General features: G+C 43.1%; 1 protein-coding gene across 1 annotated transcript in view; it reads left to right on the top strand.

Moving 5' to 3' along the window:
- The window catches only part of SCRN1 (secernin 1), a gene marked incomplete at both ends in the record, with an annotated part of 31,150 nt that overhangs the window by 4,773 nt on the left and 1,632 nt on the right, over nt 1–24,745 (top strand). Inside the window, 5 exons of the mRNA XM_084229866.1 lie at nt 8,077–8,258; nt 11,344–11,546; nt 15,039–15,233; nt 15,460–15,625; nt 24,003–24,183. Of these exons, the coding sequence (XP_084085992.1) occupies nt 8,077–8,258; nt 11,344–11,546; nt 15,039–15,233; nt 15,460–15,625; nt 24,003–24,183 (927 nt within the window). The remainder of the gene's footprint in view (nt 1–8,076; nt 8,259–11,343; nt 11,547–15,038; nt 15,234–15,459; nt 15,626–24,002; nt 24,184–24,745) is intronic.

Here is a 24,745-nt window from a genome sequence, read left to right as displayed (position 1 = left end):
ATTTTCCTTTCCCTCCCCAATGAAAATATTTGCAAGAATAGAAAATCACCTATGAATGATAGCTGGTTGTGTAACAGGGTGGTCCCCAGGAAAGGGGGAGGTTTCAGGTTTTTTGCCCCACCCAAGGGAGGGTGGAGCTGAGCAGGGAGAAAAGAGGCTGCAGAGGAGACTGAGGAAGGAAGGAAGCAGGATAGAGATCCAGAAGACCTGGAGGAGGCACATGGGGCCAAGAGACATGTGAAGAAACTGAGCTTGCCTTTTGGTCGTGGACTGGGTGACACAGATGTGGGTGAGACCCGTGGGGAGGTGACAATGGCAGCTTTTATCTTGATTTTGATTTTGCTCTTTTCTTTCCGGGCTTGTCTGGTTGTTTCTGACCCTTTTCTGTGGGTCCCCACTGGAAGATGCTTTAGACTTGTGGCAGGCTTTGGGGCCTTGCTCTGGGCCAATCCCATTTGGATGGAGTTTTACCCACGAGGGCACGGGTAACTTTGGGTGCTTGATTTAGAAACTAGATTCTTTGCCTTTCCTGTATTGTTTCCAAATTGTATTAAAGTTCCTTCCCATTAAAGTCTGTTTTGTGTTAATGCGGCGGATGGTAGAACCCTATATAGAATAGGCAGGTTTGTGGGGTTTGGGCTGCCCCTCTCCCTGTCCTGTAACAATAGCTCTGCTAGTAAAATTGTCTAGATGGAGGATATGTTAGTGATGTGTGCATGTGAGTGTGTGAGGGGCAGCAGTGTCTGAATCTTAATTCTGAAGATTACCTTGTATAGTAGTAAATTTAGGACCCCCAAAACACCTACTTGTCTCGGCGAGGGACAAATTAAACGTCGAGACCAGAGATAGACAGAAAAGTAAGAAGTTTATTTTTAGATAAGGAGGACAGGAAAAACTCTCTGAACAGAGTGATCCGGAGTGGGTAGTTGCTGAGGGGCAGGAAATGGGGGCTTACAAGCTTTATTTTAAAATGAGGGGTCTGGTGGTGGTGGCTGGGTGACTGCCTTGTGTCTTTTTTTTTTTTTTTAAGATTTATTTTTTATTTATACAAGAGCTGGGGTACAGGCCAGAGGCATGGGAGGGTGACCTCTTCACCAGAGACAGAGCGGGGAACAGAATAGGCAGACTGACCAAAATATACTGCTGAGGGGAGCAGCAGGCGAGACAGGAGAGATCTGCTGCGCCATGTGGAATTCTCCCTGCTGGGATCGAACAAGTGCTGCAGAGGCTGTGGACAGCTTCACAGGGCTGGTGCTCTGTGCCACCAGGGAGGCCCTGCCTTGTGTCTTTTTGATGGGCAGGGCTCACAATGGGTTTCTAGGTGGTTGCCTTTGGCCATGCATTGTCAGTGGGGCCAGGGTCTCCCTGAGGGATGACATCTGGTTTTGGGGAAGCAAATGGTGCTAATCTTGGTCAACACAGGTGTTTGCCCTTAGGTGTGGGTGTGGGAAACCTGTGGAATTCATTGTTTTCCAGGTGTAAGCAAGGCTTAGTCCCCCCCACCCCCACCCTGTGGCCCTAACTGCCTACATTTCCAACTTGCTCCTTCAGCAGGAAAGCACAGTCATTCTGGTATCAAAAAGCTGAGCAAAGTTCTGTGGCCGCTGAGCAAAAGGTGTGCTCCCTTCCCTTCGGCCCCAGCTTGGTATGGAGGCTGAGCATCTCCCTCAACGTTGGGCTTCCTTGCCTTGAGGCTCCTTTCCTAAGCCAGTTTCTGACCCCAGGCCGTTGTGTTGCCCACCCTTAAAGATCTTACAGCTTCAGGGGCATAAAAAGCTGTTCTTCTAAAATGTGGTTCAGAGTGTTCCCCTCTCATCTCAACATCTTCTTTGTTCTTTATTTAGATTCTTATGAATCTCCAGGGCCCATTTTCAAAAACCAGTCAAGTAGCAGGCAAGACACTGAGATAAAAAATCAGGAATAAAAACAACGAAACAAAAACTTAGTGATAATTAGCCAGGATCCTTTAGAGTTGCAAATTTTCTGAAACTAAAAATATTTTTCTAAAGCATCCTATTTTCCCTGCTTTTCTTTCACACTCTAAGAAGTCTGGCTGACTCATCAACTCATTTCACAGTGGTTTTTGCTGGTGGTGCCAGGGTTGTGTTCCCCATCCGAGTACAGTAGGGAAGGCACAATGGTTGCATTTCATTAATTGAAATGTCTATTGTGTGAGTGTCTCCATTTCCCTTTCACTGGGAGAGATCCAGAAAAAGTGTGTGCTGGAATGTGCAAGCACTGCGCCACCGTGTGAAGCGATTTTACATTTTCATTTCTGACACAAACACAAAATAATCAGGGCCTTGTCATTTCCACAATGACAGAATTTCCTTTTTTCTTTATCTCTGGGTCCTTGTCAGGGCTCATCTTTCCATTTCCCAGCTTGGCATGAGTCCCCAGGTGCCACTTGAGAGCCAGTTCCCCCAGTGCCTTTAAAACTTCGAGGATGAGCATCAGGGCCTTTAGCAGATGCCTCCCTGTGGTTCCCCCAGCCTGGGCGTTGTTGTTCATTGTTCTGTGGCGTGAGCACCCAGAGGCTATGCGGAAGGAAGATTGGTTTTATTAAAAGCTGGTGGGAGAGGCCACAGGCAGCAAGACAATCTATCCAGCCCTGGTAACAGCTTCTCCAAGGCTGAGGTCAAAACAATATCTGCAAAGACTGACCCTTTAAGTGGTCAACATTTGTCTTTTTTGTTTTTATTTTCTGATAGGAATTCAGCTAGATCTTTTTACTTGGGGAAGTAAGTTGTTTTTGCTGCACTGAAAGAAGATTCCAGGTGGTTTTTGGATCTCCCCAACCCCTGCTGTGAAACTGTTATAGAGCAACCCTGATATTAAATGGGTTCCAGTCTTTAATGCGTCCTACCCGATCCAACGACCTGGAAACCCAACGGACGCTGCGAGCTGGCAGAGAGCCAAAATGGGGATCCCCCCCCCCAAACCCACATGTCTGCCTTTTATATCCACCTGGCTGCTTAACCCCACCCTCAGGTCCCAGCCACCTTCCCTTTGGTGGTGATGGGACTTGGAGTTCCCAGTGTCTTTGGCTTTGATCTGGGGTGTGGGTGGAGTCCACAAAGCCTATATGGAATTAGCTTTGGGACATCCTTTTCCCCCTAACAAAACCTCCCTGCTACCTTAAATCCCCCTTTTCTCTGCCTCTTTAATAACATGGAAGTTGTAAAGGTTGGTAAATTTTATTTAAAAACAATGACCACCTGAGTGCAAACTGGTCCAACCACTATGGAAAGCTGTGTGGAGATTCCTCAACCTACTAAAGATAGAGCTCCCAAATGATCCAGCAATTCTGGTAGGGGGAAAAGGATGTCCTAAAGCTAATTCCATACAGGCTTTGTGGACTCCATCCCCACCCCAGGCCAAAGCCAAAGACACTGGGAACTCCAAATCCCATCACCACCAAAGGGAAGGTGGCTGGGACCTGAGGGTGGGGTTAAGCAGCCAGGTTGGTATAAAGCCAGACACGTGGGCTTTTGAGGGGTCCCCCCCATTTTGGCTCACAGCCGGCTCGCAGCCAGCTCTGAGAGTGCTTTTTGGGTTTCCAGGTCGTTGGATTGGGTAGGACGCATTAAAGACTTCATTTCCCTATTTTCTCCCTAAGTTGTACATTTTCCTTATTTCCTTTTCCCTTATAAATAAACCTTTTATTAACCTTTTGTGTGTGCCTGTAGTGGAGTATTAATAAGTCCCTTTTAAGCGTGCGGGTGAGGACCCACAGCCAGGCAACCCGTTCAATATCGGCGCTGCCCTGTGACAATTCCACTCCTAGATATTTACCCAAAGGACACAGAAACATCAGTTCCAAAGAGCACCTGCACCCCTATGTTTATAGCAGCACTGTTTACAATAGCTAAGCTTTAGAAACAACCCAAATGCCCAAAAATAGATGACTGGATCAAGAAGATGTGGTACATATACACCATGGAGTATTACTCAGCATTCAAAAAAGATAAACACATGCAATTTGCCCCAACATGGATGGAGCTAGAAGGGATCATGCGAAATAAGCCAGAAAGAAAAAGAAAAATACCGGATGGTCTCAGTGATAGCAGGAATCTAGAAAACCTATAAGGGACCAGGAAAAAGGCTAATTATAATAAAGTGAAAATCAAAATCAACAAACAACTATGAACCAGAGACACACTATGGGGGGTAGGGAGGTGGGGAAAGGAAGGATTGGGTTCAAAATAAGGGGGTTGCAATTGTATGGGGAATATAAAAATAAAACTGAAAAAAAAAACCCAAAAAACAATGACCACCTGTGGAGTTCATGTTCTAGATGAGCTGATTTTACGAAAAGAGGTTGCTGACATCTGTAAATGGTCCTTATTTGTGAAGTTTGCTTCCCAGCTGGGATTTTAAAGAACCAATCTATAGGAAATAAGTGTGGACATCCTCCTTACTCCCTCCCGGACCTGGTGTCCTTAGTCAGATATCAGGTACAATGGTGCATGTGTGAATTACAACCGCAGAAGAACCCTTGTTAGGCCAGGTCTTCAGCAGTCCACTACAACGATGCCCTAAGGGGCCCGAGTTACAGGCTCTTCAAGGCTCTGACACATTTACCCCTTCTCTCCCTCCCCCTGTTCTGTAGCCTGTGAGGGAGAGCTGGTTCTCTGGCTTTTAGCCCAATGCTGAGGAGGGACTGAGCTGGCCCATCTGGCTATTTGGGGATCTCTTTCCTTCCACTTCATTCTGAGTTTGGCCTGAAAAGTCTCAAGTTGGCTGCATATATTTTGAACTCCCACAAAAACCATATGGTCTTTTTTGATTCAATTATCAATGTTTTTATCAGCAAGTACTTATTGAGCTCTTGCAGTTCTGTGACTCAGTGCCATCACAGCGCTCCACTAAGCAGCTTAGCGGGGAGCTCACCGGACCATGAACACACTTTGGGTAGACCCTTCTTTTTCTCTTCTCAGGCTCTTACCTCTGTCTGGAATTGGCTGACCGAGTTTTCATATTCAACTCAAATATCACCCACTTGGTAGTGTTTGGCCTGGTGGATGTGTGCCTCTTTCCTTTGAACCTCTATTATGCTCCCTTTGACCTTTGTCATTCATTCATTCACTCATTCATTCATTCATCATTCATTCATTCATTCATAGAAAGCTTTATTGATGCCCAATATGTTCCAGATTTGGGTTATCAGGGAACTAAACAACAAAGATGTTTCCATGCTCTCATGGAGCTTACATTCTAACTGGGGAAGAGAGCATATATAAAGATCTGATGTGATAAATAGGTCAATTATATAGTATTTTTGAAGGAGATAAATGAAAGGAGAGAAAGAGAAAAAGTAGAGCTTATTTGGATTCATCAAGAGTACAAGGTTGGGGCAGGCAAGATGCAATCTGGCCTATTTAGTAGACAAGCCTCAGTGACATTAAAGTTGGCCACATGGTTACAGTAACATGTGTATGTGCCTCTCCTAACTTCCCAGCAGAAAGGATGGGCGGGGACTGGGCATCCTCTATGATTTATCTACACTTACACAAAATTCCTCGTGTATGGTTGGTACTCTAGGGATATTTGGTGAAATGAAAGTGAAAGCTTTATAATAAATCTATACTTTAGAATCTGAGATTCTTTCCCTCATTACTGATTTGAGATAGAATTTGTCGCTGGAGGGCCTCCCCGGTGGCGCAGCGGTTGAGTGCTGGGTTGTGAAGCTGCCCGCAGCCTCTGCAGCACCAGTTCGATCCCTGGCCATCAGGCGAGGGTCCCACATGACGTGCCGACCTCTCCTGCCGCCCGCAGCTCCCCTCAGCAGTGTATTTCGTCAGTCTGCCTGCTCTGTTCCCTGCTCTGACTCTGGTGAATTTTCTCACCCTCCCGCGCTTCTGACTGTACCCAGTGCTTGTATAAATAAATAAATAAATCTTTAAAAAAAAAAAAAAAAGAATTTGTCACTGGAACTCAGTGGGCCCAGAAGTTTGGGAAGTGACATGTACTCAGAGGTGATATAGTCAAGAAGCAACCATGTGTAATAGAGAGAATTGGTCTGACTCCTTGCACAGAGCCCATACACAGTCAATTGCTTAAGGAAATAATTCTTGGTCAATGCCTGCTCCACATTTTACATGAAAGACTGCAATTTGAAGATATAAATTTCAATTATATTTACAAGAGCATGGAGGGCCCTACCATAATTGTTTACAGCTTTGGCCAGCTTGTTGCTCTGGAAGAATCATTTTTTAAGTAAGTATCTTTGGGGAATTGAATAGAAGAAAACATTTCAAGAGTATTTTATTGTCAAATTGCCATGGAAAAACTCAAGGGTCTTTTGATAACCTCTGGATTTAATTAGCTTTCAGTTTACAAATATTTATCAAGTGAAATCCCATTTCCCCAATGCAAAGCAATACCTAATGTGGATGTTGAAGATATGGATGTCACCTGATCAATGAGTGTGCGTGATGCGTGCATTTTAGCTTTTACCCGAGGTTTAGAGATTATGGAAAATCAATGCAGAATAACTTTGTGGCTGCATTCAGTCAATATAACTGGGTCTTGAATCAAAAAAAGATTTGAAGCTGTGGTTGATCTAAGCTTTCAGCTGCCCAATTTAAAATGTAAATGGCTACTGCAGCTGATAAAATTCTCCCTTGAGAGCTATAGAGCCTTGTAATTTAGAGCCCCAAATTCCATATTGCTTCTACCACTCAAAGAGTATGGCATAGACTGATAGAATGTCAGAGCAGGAGGCCCTGCGTGGGGAATCTAGGTTAGCTGTTTTGGAGCTGCTCTGTGGAGTCCTCCCAGGGGCCCAAAGTGGGCAGGGAATAACCAGCAGGCAGGGCTCTGAGCTACCCAACCCCTGTCCCATGCCAATTGTTTCTTTTGCCTCAACACACTCTGACCAATTTTACTGTCTTAATGCTTTTTTGTGAGAATTTTTAAAAAAGATTTATTTATTTATACATACAAGAACTGGGTGTAAGCCAGAAGTGCAGTGGGTGAGAGGATTCACCAGAGACAAGGTGGGGAGCAGAACAGGCAGATCTACTGAAATACGCTGCTGAGGGAAGCAGTGGGTGAAGCAGGAGAGGTCTGCTGCGCCATGTGGGTTACTCCCTGGCCAGCTGGGTATAGAACTCATGCTTCAGTGGGTGGCAATAGCTTGATAGCTCTGTCTTTAACCCCTGCACCACCAGGGAGGCCCCCTTTGTGAGAGTTTCTATGAAGGAAACATTCTGAGGCTAAAAACATTTTGAAAGAGATAGTTTGATCTAGATTAGCTCACTCATTTTCCAGGTGGATTCACGCCACCTGGAGAAGGCCAGACACACAGCGGGGTGTGCTGAGTCCTGAAGGCAGTAAGAAGCATGCCTTTCTGAGACTGTTTCCTTAGGTGTCCTCCTGATGGGTTAGTGTGAGAATCAAATGGAACAGACAGGAAAACACAATGTGGAGGAGGGTATATAAATCATTGAATATATTAGTTAAATATAAAGTGTTATTATCATTTTCCCTTTTCTAACACTAGGACAATCAGGTAGATTGCCAAACTGTGTTCAGGGAGCCCTGTGGATGATTGCTGGAGGCTTAGGGACCTTCTTCAAACAAAGTGACTTCCTTTTTATTTGCTTCTTATGTTAGGCTCCTAGAGTTTCTTTCATAGATGGGACTCTATAATGTTGTAAAAGTCTAACAACCACTGATGTAGAATGGTTTTTGCAAACAAGAATAAATAGCTATGTTTACAATGCCAGTGGCCAACTGTTCTATGAAGATGACTGGACACAGAACATTCAGGGTAGAGATTGAGTATCTGGTTCAGGAGATGACCACCATATCCATAAGCACTATGGACAGATTGGCTTGAACCAAAGAGACTGAACACTGAATTCTACCAAACGGAAACACACCATGAGACCTTTGAGCTGCAGTGAGACTTGGGGGAGGAGGGTCTTTTATGCCTGGGTTATTTCCAAGGTCTTTCATAATTTAGCCTTGTTTAATCACTGAACTGATGGTTCAACTTAATTACCAGAGTGAAAACTAAGTGGTTCCTGACAGCTCACAGCCCTTTCTTTACTGTCTTTCATTTTTTAGTGCACTTACATTTCCATCGACCAAGTTCCTAGGACTCATGCCATTGTGATAAGCAGACCTGCCTGGCTTTGGGGGGCAGAAATGGGAGCCAATGAACATGGAGTGTGCATAGCCAATGAAGCCATCAATGCCAAAGAACCAGCCACTGAGACAGAAGCCTTACTGGGGATGGATCTGGTCAGGTACTGCAAGGGGACTCCTTGAAACAACTGTCTAGAACAGGAGGGGAGTGGGGACAGGATTTACTCCCCCAAACTCCATATTGTGTAATAAAATCATCCTGAAGAAGATCTGTAGTTTTTGACATAAACCTTGAGGTGACTGGGGAAAAAAACAGATTGCAATGGAATATTCAACAATAAAACAATAATGAAATACTGAGACTTGCTACAACATGATGAATCTTAAAACATTATAAGCCACACAGAATATTATAAGCCTACATGTTAGAATTCCACCTATAGGAAATATCTAGAATAGGTAAATTCGTAGTGGCAGAAAGTAGATTAGTAGTTGCCTGGCGGTTGGGGTAGAAGGATGGGAATGAGGACTGATTCCTAATAGATACAGGATTTCTTTATGGGGTTTTGAAACATTCTAAACTTAAGATTGTGGTGCAATCGCTAGTTGGGCAAACTGTGTATGTGCCAAAAACTACTGAAATACGTAGTTGGTGAATTTTATGGATGTTAAAATATATTTAATAATATATGAAAGAAAAAGTATATAAAATATTAAGGAAAAGAACAGAGGTCTCTTCCTTCTTTCCCTTCAATATCTCAGTTGTACTTTGTTCTTTCTCCTTCTCTTCCTGCCACGATGCAACAGAAGGAAGCAGATATGTACGATGAATGGGAGCAAGATCTTGGCTTGTTTCATTTGCTTGTGTCACAGGCACCAAGAACAATGTGCCTGGCACATAATAGGTGATCAATGAGTCCAGAATGAATGACTAGAGGGGGACGGCTATAGCTTTTCTTTTTGTGAAATAGTGAAATATAATAGACTGATGACATAGGTGAAAGAAGGTTGGGCTGGGAGTTGGGGTTTTTGTTTCATTGTGGATACACCATGTTGTATCACCCCTCTGGGCCCTAGTATTCTCATTTGTTCAGTTTGAGACCTAGATTGGATGGCTTCATTCCAAATAACCTTCCAAAGTTGACATCTTATAAAAAGAAATAGAAGTTAAAACATCTTGTAGGTTTTGTACGGAGAAATTACTTACATTCCCTGGAGGCCCATGGAGCCCATATCTTGCAACTGATGATTTGATCTACTAGAAGTACATTTTGGTAGCATGTTGCCTTTGTACCTTCCTCACCTTTCTCATACTTCCTCCACCAAGAACCTGCCTGATTCTCATAGCTTAGAAGGAACAAGTTCCCTGAACTGGAGAAGAGAGGAAAAGACCTAATATTTATAATCAGTATTCTGTTGATTATCAGAATGAAATAATACAAATTTCAAGCTTATGTTTTGACAGCTGTCCTGATATTTTTACCTCTATATTTAATAGACATCCTGAAAATGAAGAATTGACAATGAAAAATGTGCCCCTTTAATGCCTCATTTATAGCCTTGCATTTTGAATTATCATTATATTTGTGGCATGGAATTTATAGAGCTGCCAAAGATCACCATTTAACAGTTGTTTCAATGGAATGACTGAAGAGAATTTTTCCTCTGTCTTCAAAGCCTCTGATGTTTCTTTTCAAAAGTATCAGCCTATAAAGCAACAGGGGTTTACTGAATATCTACTTTGTGCCAGACTCTGTGGGCACACGAAGAAGCTCAAAAGCTTCAAAGAGAATTTAGTTTCATTATAGAGATGACAGAAAATTGAGCAATGCAAGATTTAAAAGCCCATTTAAGATGAGAGTAAAAGAGCAGTGTCTCAAGGCAGGGAAATTTGTAGCCACATGAATGGCACACTCTTGCTGATAATTATTTGACTATGAAAATATGGCCTGTTACAAGAATAAGTCCATAGCAGGTAGTTGCATTATCTGATCTTCTCCCTGGCAACACAGTGAAAAGTCCCTTCAGAAAGAATCCAGTTGGGTGCAATTTAATAAACGTTGCTTCTCAAGTTAAAAATTCACCAAGTACCAGCCTATGCTACTACTTCAGTAGACTCCACTGACCCTGTCCTAAGACTTGGGTTCCTGCCATGAGGATTACAATTTGAACACACAGATGAATAAATGGGCATTTACTGAGTACATGTTATATGCTGTACTCTTTCAAATCAGCCTGAAAGGGGAATAGTACTGTTTTCACTTTGCTGAGGAGAAAATCAAGGTTTGGCTTAGTTACTTTCCTTATGATCATACACTGGTGGGTAGCAGAACCAAAACTAGAAGCTGTGTTTCCTTATCTCTGAGTCATGGGATTTTTGCTCATAGCTGCCACCTCTCAGAATCTGCACATCACTTACCTGGTCCTGGGGACTAGCACCGTGCATTTTAATATTCATTATCTCATAAAATCCTTTCTCATATTGAGACAATGTAGTTACTTATTTTATAGGTGACATAAAAGTGAAGTTCAAGTATACTCAGTAATTTGTCCAAAGTCATGCAGACGGCAGTATCTGTGCCCTCTTTATGGGCTTTACTAATTGGAAGGACAGGGAAGATTTTGCTGTTTCATGTCAGAAAAAGTATATGCTTTTTGATAACTGAAACTGTAAGCCATACCAGTAGAGAAAAGCTAGTAGGTAGGAGGAGGAGGAATATGTAAAAAAAAAAAAGGTTTGATCATGTCCTAACCAACCACCCATTCCTAATGAGATCTCTGAGTAAATTATATGTATCGAGGACAGTGACTGGCCACGGAGCTGTTTCATTACTAACCAAAACACCTGGGGTAGAAAATAATAGAGGGACTGGGCAGAGATTTTCTTTAGCCTGGGCTTCAGATAAGAACCATAGGAAGGGGATCTTGCAGAGGGTGATTGCTAAACTGACCTGTTCCGTGGAGGCAGAGTTGGAAAGGAAAGAGGTGACTGAGCTTTCTTTCAAGAGGGAGAAGCCACTGATTCCTGAAAAAGCCTTTGAAAAGACCCCTAGGGTTTTAAATGAAATGTATGTGAGGTGTATTTTGAGGTAGAGAACTGTTAATCTGAATATTGGCCTTTGTATTTAGCATATTTGCCTGTGTTGGCATGCTTCAGCAGTCAGCCTTGTCCTAGTCTTTGATTACTATAATAGTAATCATGCGGTGTGACGTGACAGAGGCATATGTCTGGTTTACCCACTTCAGGCTTGGTTTAGAAAGAGGGACAACAGCTAAAGAAGCCTTAGATGTCATCGTCGCCTTGTTGGAAGAACATGGACAAGGTGGGAATTACTATGAAGACGCAAACTCCTGCCACAGCTTCCAAAGTGCATATCTGATTGTGGATCGGGAGGAAGCCTGGGTACTTGAGACCATAGGGAAGTACTGGGCCGCTGAGCAAATCACAGGTGAGTGGTGTGAATGGAGAAGCTTCCTGGACTGAAAAGGCTGAGAAGCATGTCAAGTTCTCTAGCCCTGACCTCGAGGAATCATTCTGCTTTTCAGCCCCTCCGTGCTGGATCTTCAACACGTTGCCTGCCTCCCCTTTTTGGGCTTCTGCTTCTTAAGAACCAGAAGTTTCCTGAATGAGAGTGCAGGGATGTCAACTGTTGCGAAAACACACTTCTAACAGTTTATTTTCTGTTTGCTTTCTGGACAGGACCCAGTTCTGAACACCAGCAGTTCCATGACCTTAATACTGACTATATTCATTGGCCAAGGGAATGGTGATTTCCCCATTCCAGTCATTATAGGTCAACCAATCACATAACAGGGAACTGCTCCTGGTCACCCCTGGCTCAGTGGCTCTTTGTTTTTGGAATCTTCTGTAGAAGAGGAATTTGGATGTGTGAAGACTGTTCAATACCCCTGCTAGCCAACAATTCCAAGTACCTCTGAGGCAGTGTTCCTAGAGAGAAGAGGACTAGAGAACACACCCAGAAGGATTTAATGCTTAGAAAACTGCTGCTCTGTGCTCCCTGCAGCATCTTGTTCTAAGCCTTTGAGGGACAGTTCTGGAAAAGGAAATGTTAGGAGTGGGAGCGCCTGTCTTGAATATCATCTCACCACCCTCATATTCTGAATAGGATGGGATCCCAAAATAGATCAAAGGCTTTCTAATAGAATCAAGGCGTTCTAAGAGACAATTGGCCTTTCTTAGGACTGGATGACAAATACAGGGTATGTGCTCTGCAGTCTCACATCTTGTGCCTGTGACAGACATGGCTAGTAGATCACAGCACTCTTCTCTTGGTGAGCCTGTACTTGGCCTATATATATTTTTTCTCAACTGAATTTACCAGGAAGTCTTCCAAGGCTTAGAAATGATGTTAGGTATGAAACTTGTTTGCCATCTCCACTGTAAGGATATTTGGCACCATATCCCCAGAGTTAGTCGTAGAATATTTACTCTAGTAGTTGGGAATCGCCTGCTGTCTTCTGTGGCCTGAATCATACTGGTGATCAGGGTTGCTGTGGACATGTTGTGTCCAAATGCCAGGGTGCCCCACAGAGGCTGTGAAATCTAGCCTGCCATTTTCCCAGAGGGGAAAGAGTAAGCCATTCTTCAAATTCACCAAGGTGCAGAATGGATTGGCTGTGCCCACTAAAATCTCAGTTTCTCTTCCTCGTGCACCCAGCTGGTCTGCCCTTCTCCCATGGCAGTTACAGAACTAAGGCCGTCAGTGTGGCCTCCTAGATATCCATGCCCCCTGCGATGCAGGACTTAAAACTCCTTTATAAAAAAACTCTTAAGATGAAGTCTATTGAACAGCCATCAAGAGGGCTAGTGGTCCATGCTGGAAAGCAGTCTTAATGTTTTTAAGTAGAGCTTATAACTTTTTGCTCTATAATTGAATTTCAAAGGCTTAACTTTTCTTTAAGATACCACCTAAAAAATCCATCTCCTGGGCCTCCCTGGTGGTGCAAGGGGTTAAGACACAACCTATGAAGTTGTTCACAGCCTCTGCAGCATGAGTTCAAGTTAGATCCCCAGCCGGCTAGGGAGCAACCCACATGGCGTAACAGACCTCTCCTGTCTCACCCGCTGCTCCCCTCAGCAGTGTATTTCAGTCTGCCTGTTCTGTTCCCCACTCTCTCTCTGGTGAATCCTCTCCCCCGCCCCCCACGCCTCTGGCCTGTACCCCAGCTCTTGTACACATAAATAAATCTTTAAAAAAAAATCCATCTCCTGAAAATGAATGTTGTCTTTCATTAAATATTTAAATAAAACCCCTAGTCACTCCTTGGACTCGTTGATTTCATGTCCTCTAATCCTAGCAGCAATGTGACTGCGGTAGGATTTAATGAACTCAGGTCCCCAAATGCGAAAACTCTTGAAAGAAAATGTCTACTATAAATCAACCCTCTAGGAAAATAACATCTGTGGAATTGTTCACAAAATTAAAAAAAGAAAATGGCTTAGCATGAATAATGTCAAACAAAATCAGTTGTTTAGATCGAAGTTACTTTTTATTTTAAAAATAGTTTTACTCTTATTGGTTCCTTTGAAAAAGAGGAATAAGCAAAGAACAAATGCCTATCATCCAGGAATGCTTACTTTGTCTAAGTGAAAATCAGGGAAGCAGAACGTTCTAGGAGAATTCGATCCAGCACTGATCCAGTCTCTAGGGGCTGGTTTTCAGGCAGTCATGACTTTCTTGCTGCTTGTGATTTGGGCTCTCTACTTCATTCTCCCAGAATTTGGAAGAGCAACATGCCCCCTGGGGACAATTGTAAATGGCCCTTATGAGCTTCACCTGTTAACTTCTTAGTGTTACGGGCAGCATCTTGAAGCTCGAAGGCCAGGTCATTCTCAATATTTGCAACTTAGACTTGGAGAAGACACAGCAAGTGGCCAGCAGATAGGAGAATTTGTGACCTCATCCTCATTCATCAAGGTGGAGTGTACTTAGAATGGAGACTTTTCGGATTCTAGACTTAGCTAAGCTTATATTTTTGTGAGAAAAAAGTTCCTGTAGATTTTATACAAAAGCACACATATGTATGTGTCTAACACATACACACTCGGACCCATAATTCACAGGTACATTCCAGTATTTTAAAGCAATTCATTACCAGCGCCACTATTTTTCTAAATATTGGGACCTAGAAAAGATTAAATAAGGTGTCATATGTATTTTGAAGCCATATAAATAATATAATTACATATATATAGTTCATACATAGTTTATATGTCACATAGATAGCATATGTTATATTACATATATTTGAGCAGAGGGTAGTCTAAAGTGGAGGAATCTCTGCTGCTGACACATATTAGTAGGCTCTTTTCGTGAAGGCTACCACCTTTTGCTTTTCTTGTAGGTAATATGTGTCAGTGCTTGGGATTTATTTAGCCAGAATGAATAGCTCATGTATTTCCTTTTGTTTGTGAATTTAAAGCCAAGTGACCATTGCTCATTTAAAATGTGATAAGGCTGGTCAGTTCCTGTCTAGTCTTCTGGGAGTTTCCCTCAAAAAAAAAAAAAAACAAAAAAACTATTCTTTAAAATTTGAATAAAAAATTTAACTTCCTATAGTTAAAGTTAAGTTGCAGGGGGAGGGAGCCCCATAAATGTGTTACTTTTTTTAAGATTTATTTCTTCTTAAAAGAACTAGGGTGTAGGCTAGAGGTGTGGGGGTTGAGAGGATTCACCAGAGACAGGGTGGGGAGCAGAACAGGCAGATCCACTGAATTACACTGCTGAGGGAGCAGCAAACGAGACAGGAGAGGTCTGCCGTGCCATATGTAGGTTAGTTCCCTGGCCGGGGATCGAACTCAGGCCATCAAAGTGGTACCCCAGAGACGTAAAACCCCTAGGCCACCAGGTAGGCCCAAATTTCTGTTTCTTGATTAAGTCTTTATATTTCCAACTAACTGGGCTTTGTGCTTTCTACAGAGGGAGTGAGGTGCATCTGCAATCAGCTTTCACTCACCACTAAGATCGATGCTGAGCATCCCGAACTCAGAAGTTATGCTCAGAGTCAAGGTTGGTGGACTGGGGAGGACGAGTTCAATTTTTCTGAAGTTTTTTCTCCAGCTGATGACCATGGAGACTGCTGTGCAGGCAAAGAGAGCTTAGAAAAGCAAGAAGGTGAGCGAGTACATCTCTTGTGATTGCCCCTCTTCAATCAGGGCCACAGCTAGCCACAGGGGAAGCTGGGAGATACGGTTTCTAGTTGAGCAGTCATGTTCCCACCTATAATTTCAGGAGCTGTACAAAGCTCCACAAAGGGAAAGGAATGAATGGATTTTGGTGAACAGTCTGCCATAGTTGGTGAACAGTCTGCCACATCTTCTGTCTCTACCTTTTCTTATAGAAAGCATCACTGTACAGACTATGATCAACATCTTACGGGACAAAGCCAGTGGAATCTGTGTAGATTCTGAGTCATTCCTCACCACAGCCAGTGGAGTGTCTGTCCTGCCTCAAAATAGAAGCTTGCCGTGCATTCACTATTTCACAGGAACACCAGATCCTTCCAGGTTGGTCTGAGACCCGTTATGTAGGCAGAGAACATGTGCGTCCACTGAGAGCTCATCCAACAAGTGTGCTTTAGTTCTGCTTCTCTCTTGCAGAGCCATGTCACACCTCAATGTGATCAAGGCAACAGAAAGACCTTCAAGTCCTGGACCAGTTCTTTAAGACTGTGTGTTAAGGAGTTACTTTGTGCCCTTACAATTCAGTAAAGAAGTAGTATTGAACAGATTAAGAACAGGTTAAGGCTCCAGAATAAATTGCCAAGATTTTTAATTCTGATCTGTCACTTACTGGCTGGGAAGGTAACTTCTCTGCTTCCATGTCTGTACTGTGTGATGGAGTAGTACAAACTCCTACCGTTAGTACCTTTAGGTACTTGTTGGGAACATTAAGTGAGATGACACAATAAATACCTAGTAGGTTTAACTATTATTTCTCAAGACTATCTCTATCTAGTCTACTAGTTAAACAGCAAGCCACTACCCCAATAATTTCAGTCACATACCCCACAAATCATATCATGCTGGCTTAAAGACACAACCCTCAGAGGTTTTCAGATCTGTTCATTATCAGAACCACTCGGGACATTTTGAAAACACAGCTCACCTACTAGATCAGAATCTTTGAGGTGGACCTAGGAATCTGACAGGTAAGTGACCCTCAGTCTGAAAAGCTCTAGAAAACTGCCTATTCTGTATTTTTCGGGTGTTCCACTGGCTGAAAATCATCATTATTGTTTAAATATTGTATGTCAAACCTTTGATCTTGCTACAGGGAATCTGCAGCTGTTCAATTTCATATCCTTTGTAACTGCAAAGATTTATTCTCTTCTTATTGTCTCAGGAACATAAGACAATGTCCAGCTAGTGACTATTTCTTAGATGACTCAGGGAAAAACCTCTACCTCTCCTGATCCTTTGGCCTCATTTTTAAAACTATTGCTGATATCAGTATCTCCTTCCATCTAGCACATTATATTTGGTATAAGCTCCTTTTTTCATTCACACATTTACTCTTTCAATAAGCACTTATTAAGCATCTGCTGTGTACCAGATATTGTGCTTTTTGGGTACTTGGCCATTAGTACAAGCATGTATGAGGTAAGAGGTGGCCAGTCTGACAATGGAGAAGTCAAATTGGAAAACTTCACAGAAGAAGGACTTGAGCACTGGGCATTGTGGGCAGAGTAGGAGTTGACATAAAAAGCAGGAATGACATTCTGCAGAGGGAAAAGCATGTGCAAGGTATACAGGCATGGAATGGCATGGCACATGGTTGCAGTTCTGCTTCCTCCTACAGATTTGGTTATCTCTATCACCCCTCCCATCTCCTCCACTAAACAAGCCTTGTCTCCCTCATCTGGTACCTCTGTTGGCCTCATACAGCGAGCCTCAACCACTCAGCAGTGTTCCAGGCAGCCTCTGGGGTCTGGCCTCCTGTTACACTCCAGCCACTTTCTCTTGATGTGATATCCATTCAGAATGCTTGGTTCCATTGGCCCCACTCCCACCCTCTTTTGTTCCACCAAAGCAGGGGTTCCTTCTTCCTCTCCCTGTTGTTTATAGACTTCCCCATGGACTCTGAGCTGGCTTATCCTCAGCACTGCCGGCTCAGCTGGCTCTCATGAGCACTCACTGACGACCCACAGGGGAACACGTAGGGCTTCAGAGTCCTACTTTGAAGGTCTTAAGTCATCTCGATATTTGGACATTGTTCTTTAGGGAACAGGAGTTTTGAAGGAGTACGTTGAAGAAGGACCACACCAATCCGCATTGTCCTCCATGTCACAGAAACTTGTTCTGACCGTGCTTAGAAGACAGGGCTTTGCCATGGCAGAACACTAATAAAGGAATTCTTTTTCCTCTGTTGAAGTACTTGACCCAATACAATTAAAGAAATGGGTTGGGAAACAGCCTTCTAATAGTTTAAATGGAAATGTTCAAGTAATCTTAAAAGACAATTATTCATGGTTAAATTAATTGAGAAGACCTTATGGAAGATTAGGGACCCTCGGGAAGACCTTCATTTTTATTTTCTAAGACTAAATGAGTTGCATTTCCTACTGTGACTATGGAACGGTCATAGACTTCCCCTCCCCATTCACCATTTCAATGTTTCTCTGTAATTGGGCATGTTCAACATTCTGTGGCTTGTCAGCGGGAAGCATAATTACTTACTCTTGGGTTTTTAGGTAGTAAAATTAGGGAAAATTTAACTGGCTTTAGCTAGCGCTAAAAACATGACAGACATTTTCAGGAAATAGTTTCAGAGCAGTGGGCTTGCCAAAGGTCATGACCGAGGAGCAGGACTATATTATTTGTCCCTCCAGTGAATGTTAGAAACTGGGGGACACCATCTGCCTGTCTGCCTTGACACTGCTTTGTTCAGTGCTCACTGTACTAATTATAGATTTTTTTTCCCTCCAAATAACATATTCTCATTCTCTTCTTCACTTTCTCCCTCCTTACCTTTTTTCCTTCCTCTTTTCTAGAATGAACCAGGCACTGTGTGAGTTTGAGAGTTGGAAGGAGATGCAAAAGTCAGAGTTTGAGAGATTGAGGGAGACATAACAGATCTTTAGTTTTACTGAGAAGGAAATGTCATCACATTGCTGTATTCTATTGAGTCATCTGGTCCCTCGGTCATCTACATAGTGATGCCGATAGGCTTTAGTGCCTTGGTTCTGCCCTTGGAAAGCCACTTCCAAGTGGAAGCCAGGACCTGCTAAGGCTTCACTGCTGTGATGAGTGGGAGGCGGATGGAGCAGGGTCCTGTTGTGTGCTAGAACCGGTGAGAACTGATTACGCAGATCTCTTCCCAGCGCTGCTTGGTGACTCCACCTTGGTAATTTGAAATGAGTCATCGCAGGTACATTTACTCCACAGGAAATAGCAGACACCATGAATCAGGGCATTATTTTCCCCCAGAGATCCAGTTGTCAAGCCAGCACACGGAGAGTCCCTCCCCCTCTTCTAGGAAAATAGACAAATACTCAAGATACAGGATGGGTCATTCAGAAGGAGTGAATTTAAAAGTATTCATTTTAAATATTAGATGGCTATTTCCCATCCCATTTCTCTAATTGTATTAGGCAGTGTACATCAACCTAGGAAACAGAAAACAGGCAAGACGTTCTAAATTTGACCTACTTTAGTGAAAAGGAGCTGGGTGGATACAAGGAACAGGAAGTGTGTGTGCGCATGTGTGTGTGCATGCGTGCATGTATGTGTGTATGTCTGTTTGCCTTCTCTTCTTTATACTATGTTTAAAGGCTTAATTGGATCAGCTAAAAATATCTCATATTGTTAACTTAGTTGACAAGTTAGTGACAAGTGGTGCCTCCTCGTTATTAGGGGTTACATCCTGGGCTTCAGACCATGTCCCCTATGTTAGTGGAGCCCTGGTTCCCTGCAGGACATAGCCTATGCAGACATACACAGAACTGAGGGTCCTATGCAAAACAGCTACCCCTAAGCCCCCCATCTCATTCTTTTTCCAACACCATCTTATCTCTCCTGTTCTAATTTTTCTTTTTTTTTTTTTTATAAATTTTATTGTTATATTCCCCATACAATTGCAGCCCCCCATTCTGACCCCAATCCCTCCCCTCCCGCCCCCGCCCCCCTAAAGGTGTCTCTGGTTCATAGTTTTTTGTTGATTTTGATTTTCACTTTCTTATAGTTATTCATTTTCCTGGTCCCTTATTTAAGTTTTCTAGATTCCTGCTATGAGTGAGACCATCCGGTATTTTTCTTTTTCTTTTTGGCTTATTTCGCTGAGCATGATCCCTTCCAGCGCCATCCATGTTGCAGCAAATTGCATGTGTTTATCTTTTTTGAATGCTGAGTAATATTCCATGGTATATATGTACCACATCTTCTTGATCCAGTCATCTATTTTTGGGCATTTGGGTTGTTTCCAAAGCTTAGCTATTGTAATCCTGTTCTAATTTTTCAAAACCTCTTTAATCATTTAGTTCCAGCCTAAGGTTGTCCCACACTCCCTAAATACTAGTTCTCTTTCCCTCTAAATGGAAACATCCTTCAGTGATATTCTGTTCTCAGCTAAATATGGCTTTGACGATGTGATTGAAGTGACTCACCGCAAAGTGGGCTGACTCACAGATGAACCATTCAGAGGGACACCTGCAATGTAGGGAAACTGGCTTCCAGGTTCTTTTCCAGTTGGCTCCAAGTTAAGCAGATTCATCCTTTGTGCTGCTCCTTTCTGTGCCAGGCTCTGCCTCAGCGGCTCTGTTGGGGACTTCAGGGCTCAGGATAAGCCTGGCTTAATGGCTCAGGGAGTTTCTGCATCTTTGGCAAGAACAGAGACTGTTTGAGGTCAGAGTGTTAGCTGACCACTAATGGTAAAATCCCAAATCTCAAAGCACAAAAAATATTTCTTTTTCTTCAGTAGCAGTGTAAAAACACCCTGTAGTGGCAGGAAGGGCATAGAGCAGGATGTCTATGACCCGAGCAGACGGGCAGCCAGGTGAAGGAGAGTCCTAGGAGCCCTTGGTGGCTTTTTCAGGCTTTTATTGAGTTCAACAGGTAGATGGCAGGCAGGGGTGCTGGGGGGGCCAGGAGGTGGCAGGCCTCCCAGGCCCTGCAAATCTTCACTCTGTCTGGGCTCTCCAGCATTCTCTCCTGGCCTCTGTTTCTCTGCTGGTTGTCTTCCTGGTCTCTTTCGCTCTCTGCTGGCATCCCCATGACACCGCCCTTATAAGCCCAGTCTCTCAGCCCAGGTGTACCCACCTACGCATGCTCACACCCTATTCCAGGTGCCTGCCATCAGGCATGCATTCAGGACCATGGGTTCCATCATCAATCCTAATGGCAGGAGGGCAGAAAAGCCTGATACTTTACTTACCCTACACACCCAAAACCAAAACAACAACAGAAAATAATGAGAGGTAGCAGAGGACAAGGATTTTAGATTTGAATGTCTGAATTTAGTTCTACATCTAGCCTTATTAGGAAAGTATGTGCCTTTGGATAAATTCCTTAGCTTCTGTCTGTAAAATGGGGCAAAGCTTTCCACTCTGCCTTGTTCACTGCTGTATCCCTAGTCCCTGGAATAGCGTCTTACACTCAGTCAGCTCATAACATTTTTACTGCTTCTGCACAGCATATTTACTGCATGTTGACAGCCTGTTTTACTGAATGAATGAACAGGGGTACTATGAGAAGTTGAATGCAAACACTTTGAAAATGATGATACACCATAAAATGTTGAGATTTCCATGATAACTTTCTCATTCCAAGTGAGAAAACAAATGAGAGGAAAACAGTTTTGTATACTGACTTCAGGCATCCATCACAGGGGTTTGGAAGGCATAAAAAGGCAGATAAGGCAAAGATGTCTCCAAGGATGCCTGTAGCTCAAAGTGTGACCCAAAACTCAAATTCTGCAGACTCTGAGACAGACCATGGAAAGCCATACTGCGCTTCATGTCATAGTTTCATGCTTGGATCTTAGATTTGCCAAAGTTATAGCTGATGTTTGCAGTGACTTGGTTTCTTTGTGGCCTCCTTTGATAGTTTTCCTGTTCTTACCAAAGTTCCCCATAGAGTTACTCACCAGCTCTACACTTCCTCATTAGGCAGCCACTGGGCTGCCCTTTGCTATTGGCAGCCCTGCCCCTTTTATTTATTTATTTATTTAAAAAAAGATTTATTTATTTATTCAGGCACTGGGTACAGTGAGAAGTGCAGGAGGGTGAGAGAATTCACCAGCGCCAGAGTGGGAAGCAGAACAGACAGAAGGACTGAAGTACACTGCTGAGGGGAGCAGCGGGCGGCAGGAGAGGTCTGCGCGCCATGTGGGACCCTCCACCATGTGGGACCCTTCTCCGGTGGCCTGGGAGCAGCCAGGGATCTAACCGGCGATCGAACCGGGGATCGAACCAGCACTGCAGAGGCTGCAGGCAGCTTCACAACCCAGCGCTCAAACGCTGCGCCACCGGGGAGGCCCAGCCCTGCCCCTTTTAGATTTACACACAAACCACATGAAGGCTGAGGGACCAGGCAAATGCTGGGGCAGGTCACTTCTCTGAAGTTTAGCCATGAGGATAGAGCAGAAGCAGCTTTCTGGAGCACTCTCTGCTGTGTCACACCTCAGTACCATCTATGGAGCTCTCTGGGGGTGTTCCATATGCAGGGAGAAGTGGGCCTGCCCTGGCTGGGTGGGCTGGTCACCACACAGGTGTTACTTTCAGCTTTGCCACTAGGGCTATGTTACCGTGGGTGAGTCATTTGATCTCCCTGGTCTATTCATTAGCATACATTCATTCAAGTGGCATTAAAAATGCTACCATCTGATGATTAGGTCAAGAAGATGTGATATATATACACAATGGAATACTACTCTACCATCAAAAAAAGATAAACTTGTGCCATTTGCAGCAACATGGATGAAGCTAGAAGGGATTATGCTCAGTGAAATAAGTCAAAAGGAAAAAGAAAAATATCAGATGATTTCACTTATAGGAGGAATATAGGGAAACCATACAAGGGATCAAAAAAAAAAAAGGCAAAACTAGCAGTCAAACTATAAATTGGAGACATTCATCAGGGAGGGGAGGGAAAGGAATCAAAATGTGAGGGAAGAGCACAAGAGTCTATGGTGATAGTTCAAGGGCGTCTTGGTGGTGGTAATTTTATGGGGACAACACCTGAGAAGAGAAATCAACATAGTACAAAAATGAACAACGATGTAAAAATAAATAAATTTTAAAAAGAGAGAGATGAAATTCAGTTCACAAAGAAATAAAAAAATGCTATCATCTGAGGTTCATTGTGGGATAATATGGCTTTTTAAGGTGATATTCCATAAAGAATGGTCAGAAATCAGAATATTTGGGAACTGCTGAATTACCCACATTCCCCCCTTTCTGAATACATAGACACAAATGATCAAATCTGCATTAGAGATATTTTCTGGTTTAAATAAATTAGTGTATGATTGTCATTTATTATTAGCAATAATTTTCATTTATTCATTTTCCAAAAAAATTCCCCCTTTAATCAACTGGCATATCTATGCTTCACATTTTTTTATCATTTGAAGATGCTGACTTCCTTATAGACTTTGGGAAAAAGTTCTTGGAGAGATTTAGTTGCTTTAGAATACTATGGTCACCTCATCATATTTATTACTATTTGAAAAATAGAACTAGCAGGTGGGAGGGATAAGCATATATTACTTCTTGTCTTAGAAGAGACCCCCTCATTGATGTTACACTGACCTCTACATTCCAGTGAATGTGGAATGGATTAGAAGTTACATCAAATAGAATGACTTTTCCTGTGCTACATGGATTCAGAAGACCATGACTGTGCTTGGCATGAACTAACTGAAATCCAAGTCACAAGTGCACAGGTGGCATGATAAAGACATAGAAGTAACACAAAAGGTGTAGGAGCTGGAAGGGACAGTGGAAATAATTTTAGTGGAGATGAAAGGAGGAGGGAGAAAATGATAGACAGAGGCAGAGAGGAGTGCCCAGTTGTACAAAAGTACACACACACACACACACACACACACACGGCATTTTCTCTCAGATCCATCCTTCATGCCCAAAGAACTGAATCAAAGAGTTCTTGCATCAACCACCCACTCTGCCCAGAACTGGCCCCTGAGACAACCAGACCGCTGTTTCTCTGTGTTGTGTCCGCCTTTTTATTTTTGTCATTTGTCTTAATCTTTCTGCTCCCTGAGTCTGTCAGAAAGATTCCAGAGATTTTCAAATAAGGCAGAACCAGAGAAAAATTCTCAAATGAGCTTCTTTCCCAGGAGGTCACTTTCAAGCAAACGATGGCAGAGAGAGAGGCAAAGAGTTGGCTCATTGCCCTCTCTCCTCAAAACACCACATGTCTTTTTCCTGGTCCCTTACTTAAGTAAAAATCAAAATCAACAAGCAACTATAAACCAGAGACACACTATGGGGTGGGGGAGAGGGGAGTAGGATCAAAACAAGGATGGTGGGAATTGTATGGGGACTATAACCAAGATGAAAATGCATACATTGTGCAAAAATTAAAAATGATGTAAAAAATATAAAATAAAAATAAATTTTAAAAAATTGCAAGAAAGGTGAAAAAAACCCACATGTCTACTTGCCTTACTTTACCTAACTGAAAAGAACCTCTCAAATGGTCTTCCCAGAACAAAACAAGTCTGTTTCGATGTCTCCTTGCTGTAAATAGATGAATTTGCTTGTAAATGACAGCTGCTTCACTAAAGCACGCATTTGGGTCTTGGGTGCACCCTGCCACCACCCACCATGAGTTGGCTCAGGATATGTTCAATGACCAAAGGAAAGTCTCTGGTGTCCCCAAGCCCTGACTCGATATGGCTGAACCACCTCTCCTTTCTCCCCAGGTCCATATTCAAGCCTTTCATCTTTGTTGATGATGTCAAACTTGTCCCCAAAGTACAGTCTCCCTGTTTTGGGGATGATGACCCTGCCAAAAAGGAGCCCCGGTTCCAGGAGAAGCCAGACCGCCGGCATGAGCTGTACAAAGCCCATGAGTGGGCCCGTGCTGTTCTGGAGGGTGAACAGGTGAGTGGCTGGCCCATGGGAGTGTGGTCAGGAGGGCAGTGGCTGAGCAGCTCATCATCATGCTTCTCTCCAGAGCGACTCCTCCCAGAAATGCAGAAAATCCAAGGCCCTTTCCAGAGTGACGCTGTTCATTTGCCCCACACGCTCCTGAAACCAAAGCCTCTACTTTTGCTGTTATTCTAGAATTCAGTGGGCTAGGAATCTCTCACTTACCTAGTACTCATAGAAATGTGTGGTCTAGTAGGGATACTGCTTTTCTGCTGTCTACAATTCTTTGTATGATTGTAAACAGTTGTAGGTGATAGCAAGGCTTTATTTAAAGATGCAATCTTATTTTCAAAAAAGTGATTCATCAGAAAACCCCTCAGATGGTTGGTGCCCACACAACAGTGTGAGTGTGCATAATGACACTGCACTGTTCACTTAAAAGTGGCTTAGGTGGTACATTCTATGTCATGTATATTTTGCCACAGTAATTTTTTTTTTTAAGATTCTCAAGTTCTAGCAAAAAAAATTATAAATGTAACTTCCCTTTCCTTCCAAAGTTTTGGTTAGTAAGATT

The sequence above is a fragment of the Talpa europaea genome (assembly GCF_964194135.1).
Source record: "Talpa europaea genome assembly, chromosome: 3".
NCBI classification, from domain to species: domain Eukaryota; kingdom Metazoa; phylum Chordata; class Mammalia; order Eulipotyphla; family Talpidae; genus Talpa; species Talpa europaea.
This window is presented reverse-complemented; position numbering and strand designations above follow the sequence as displayed.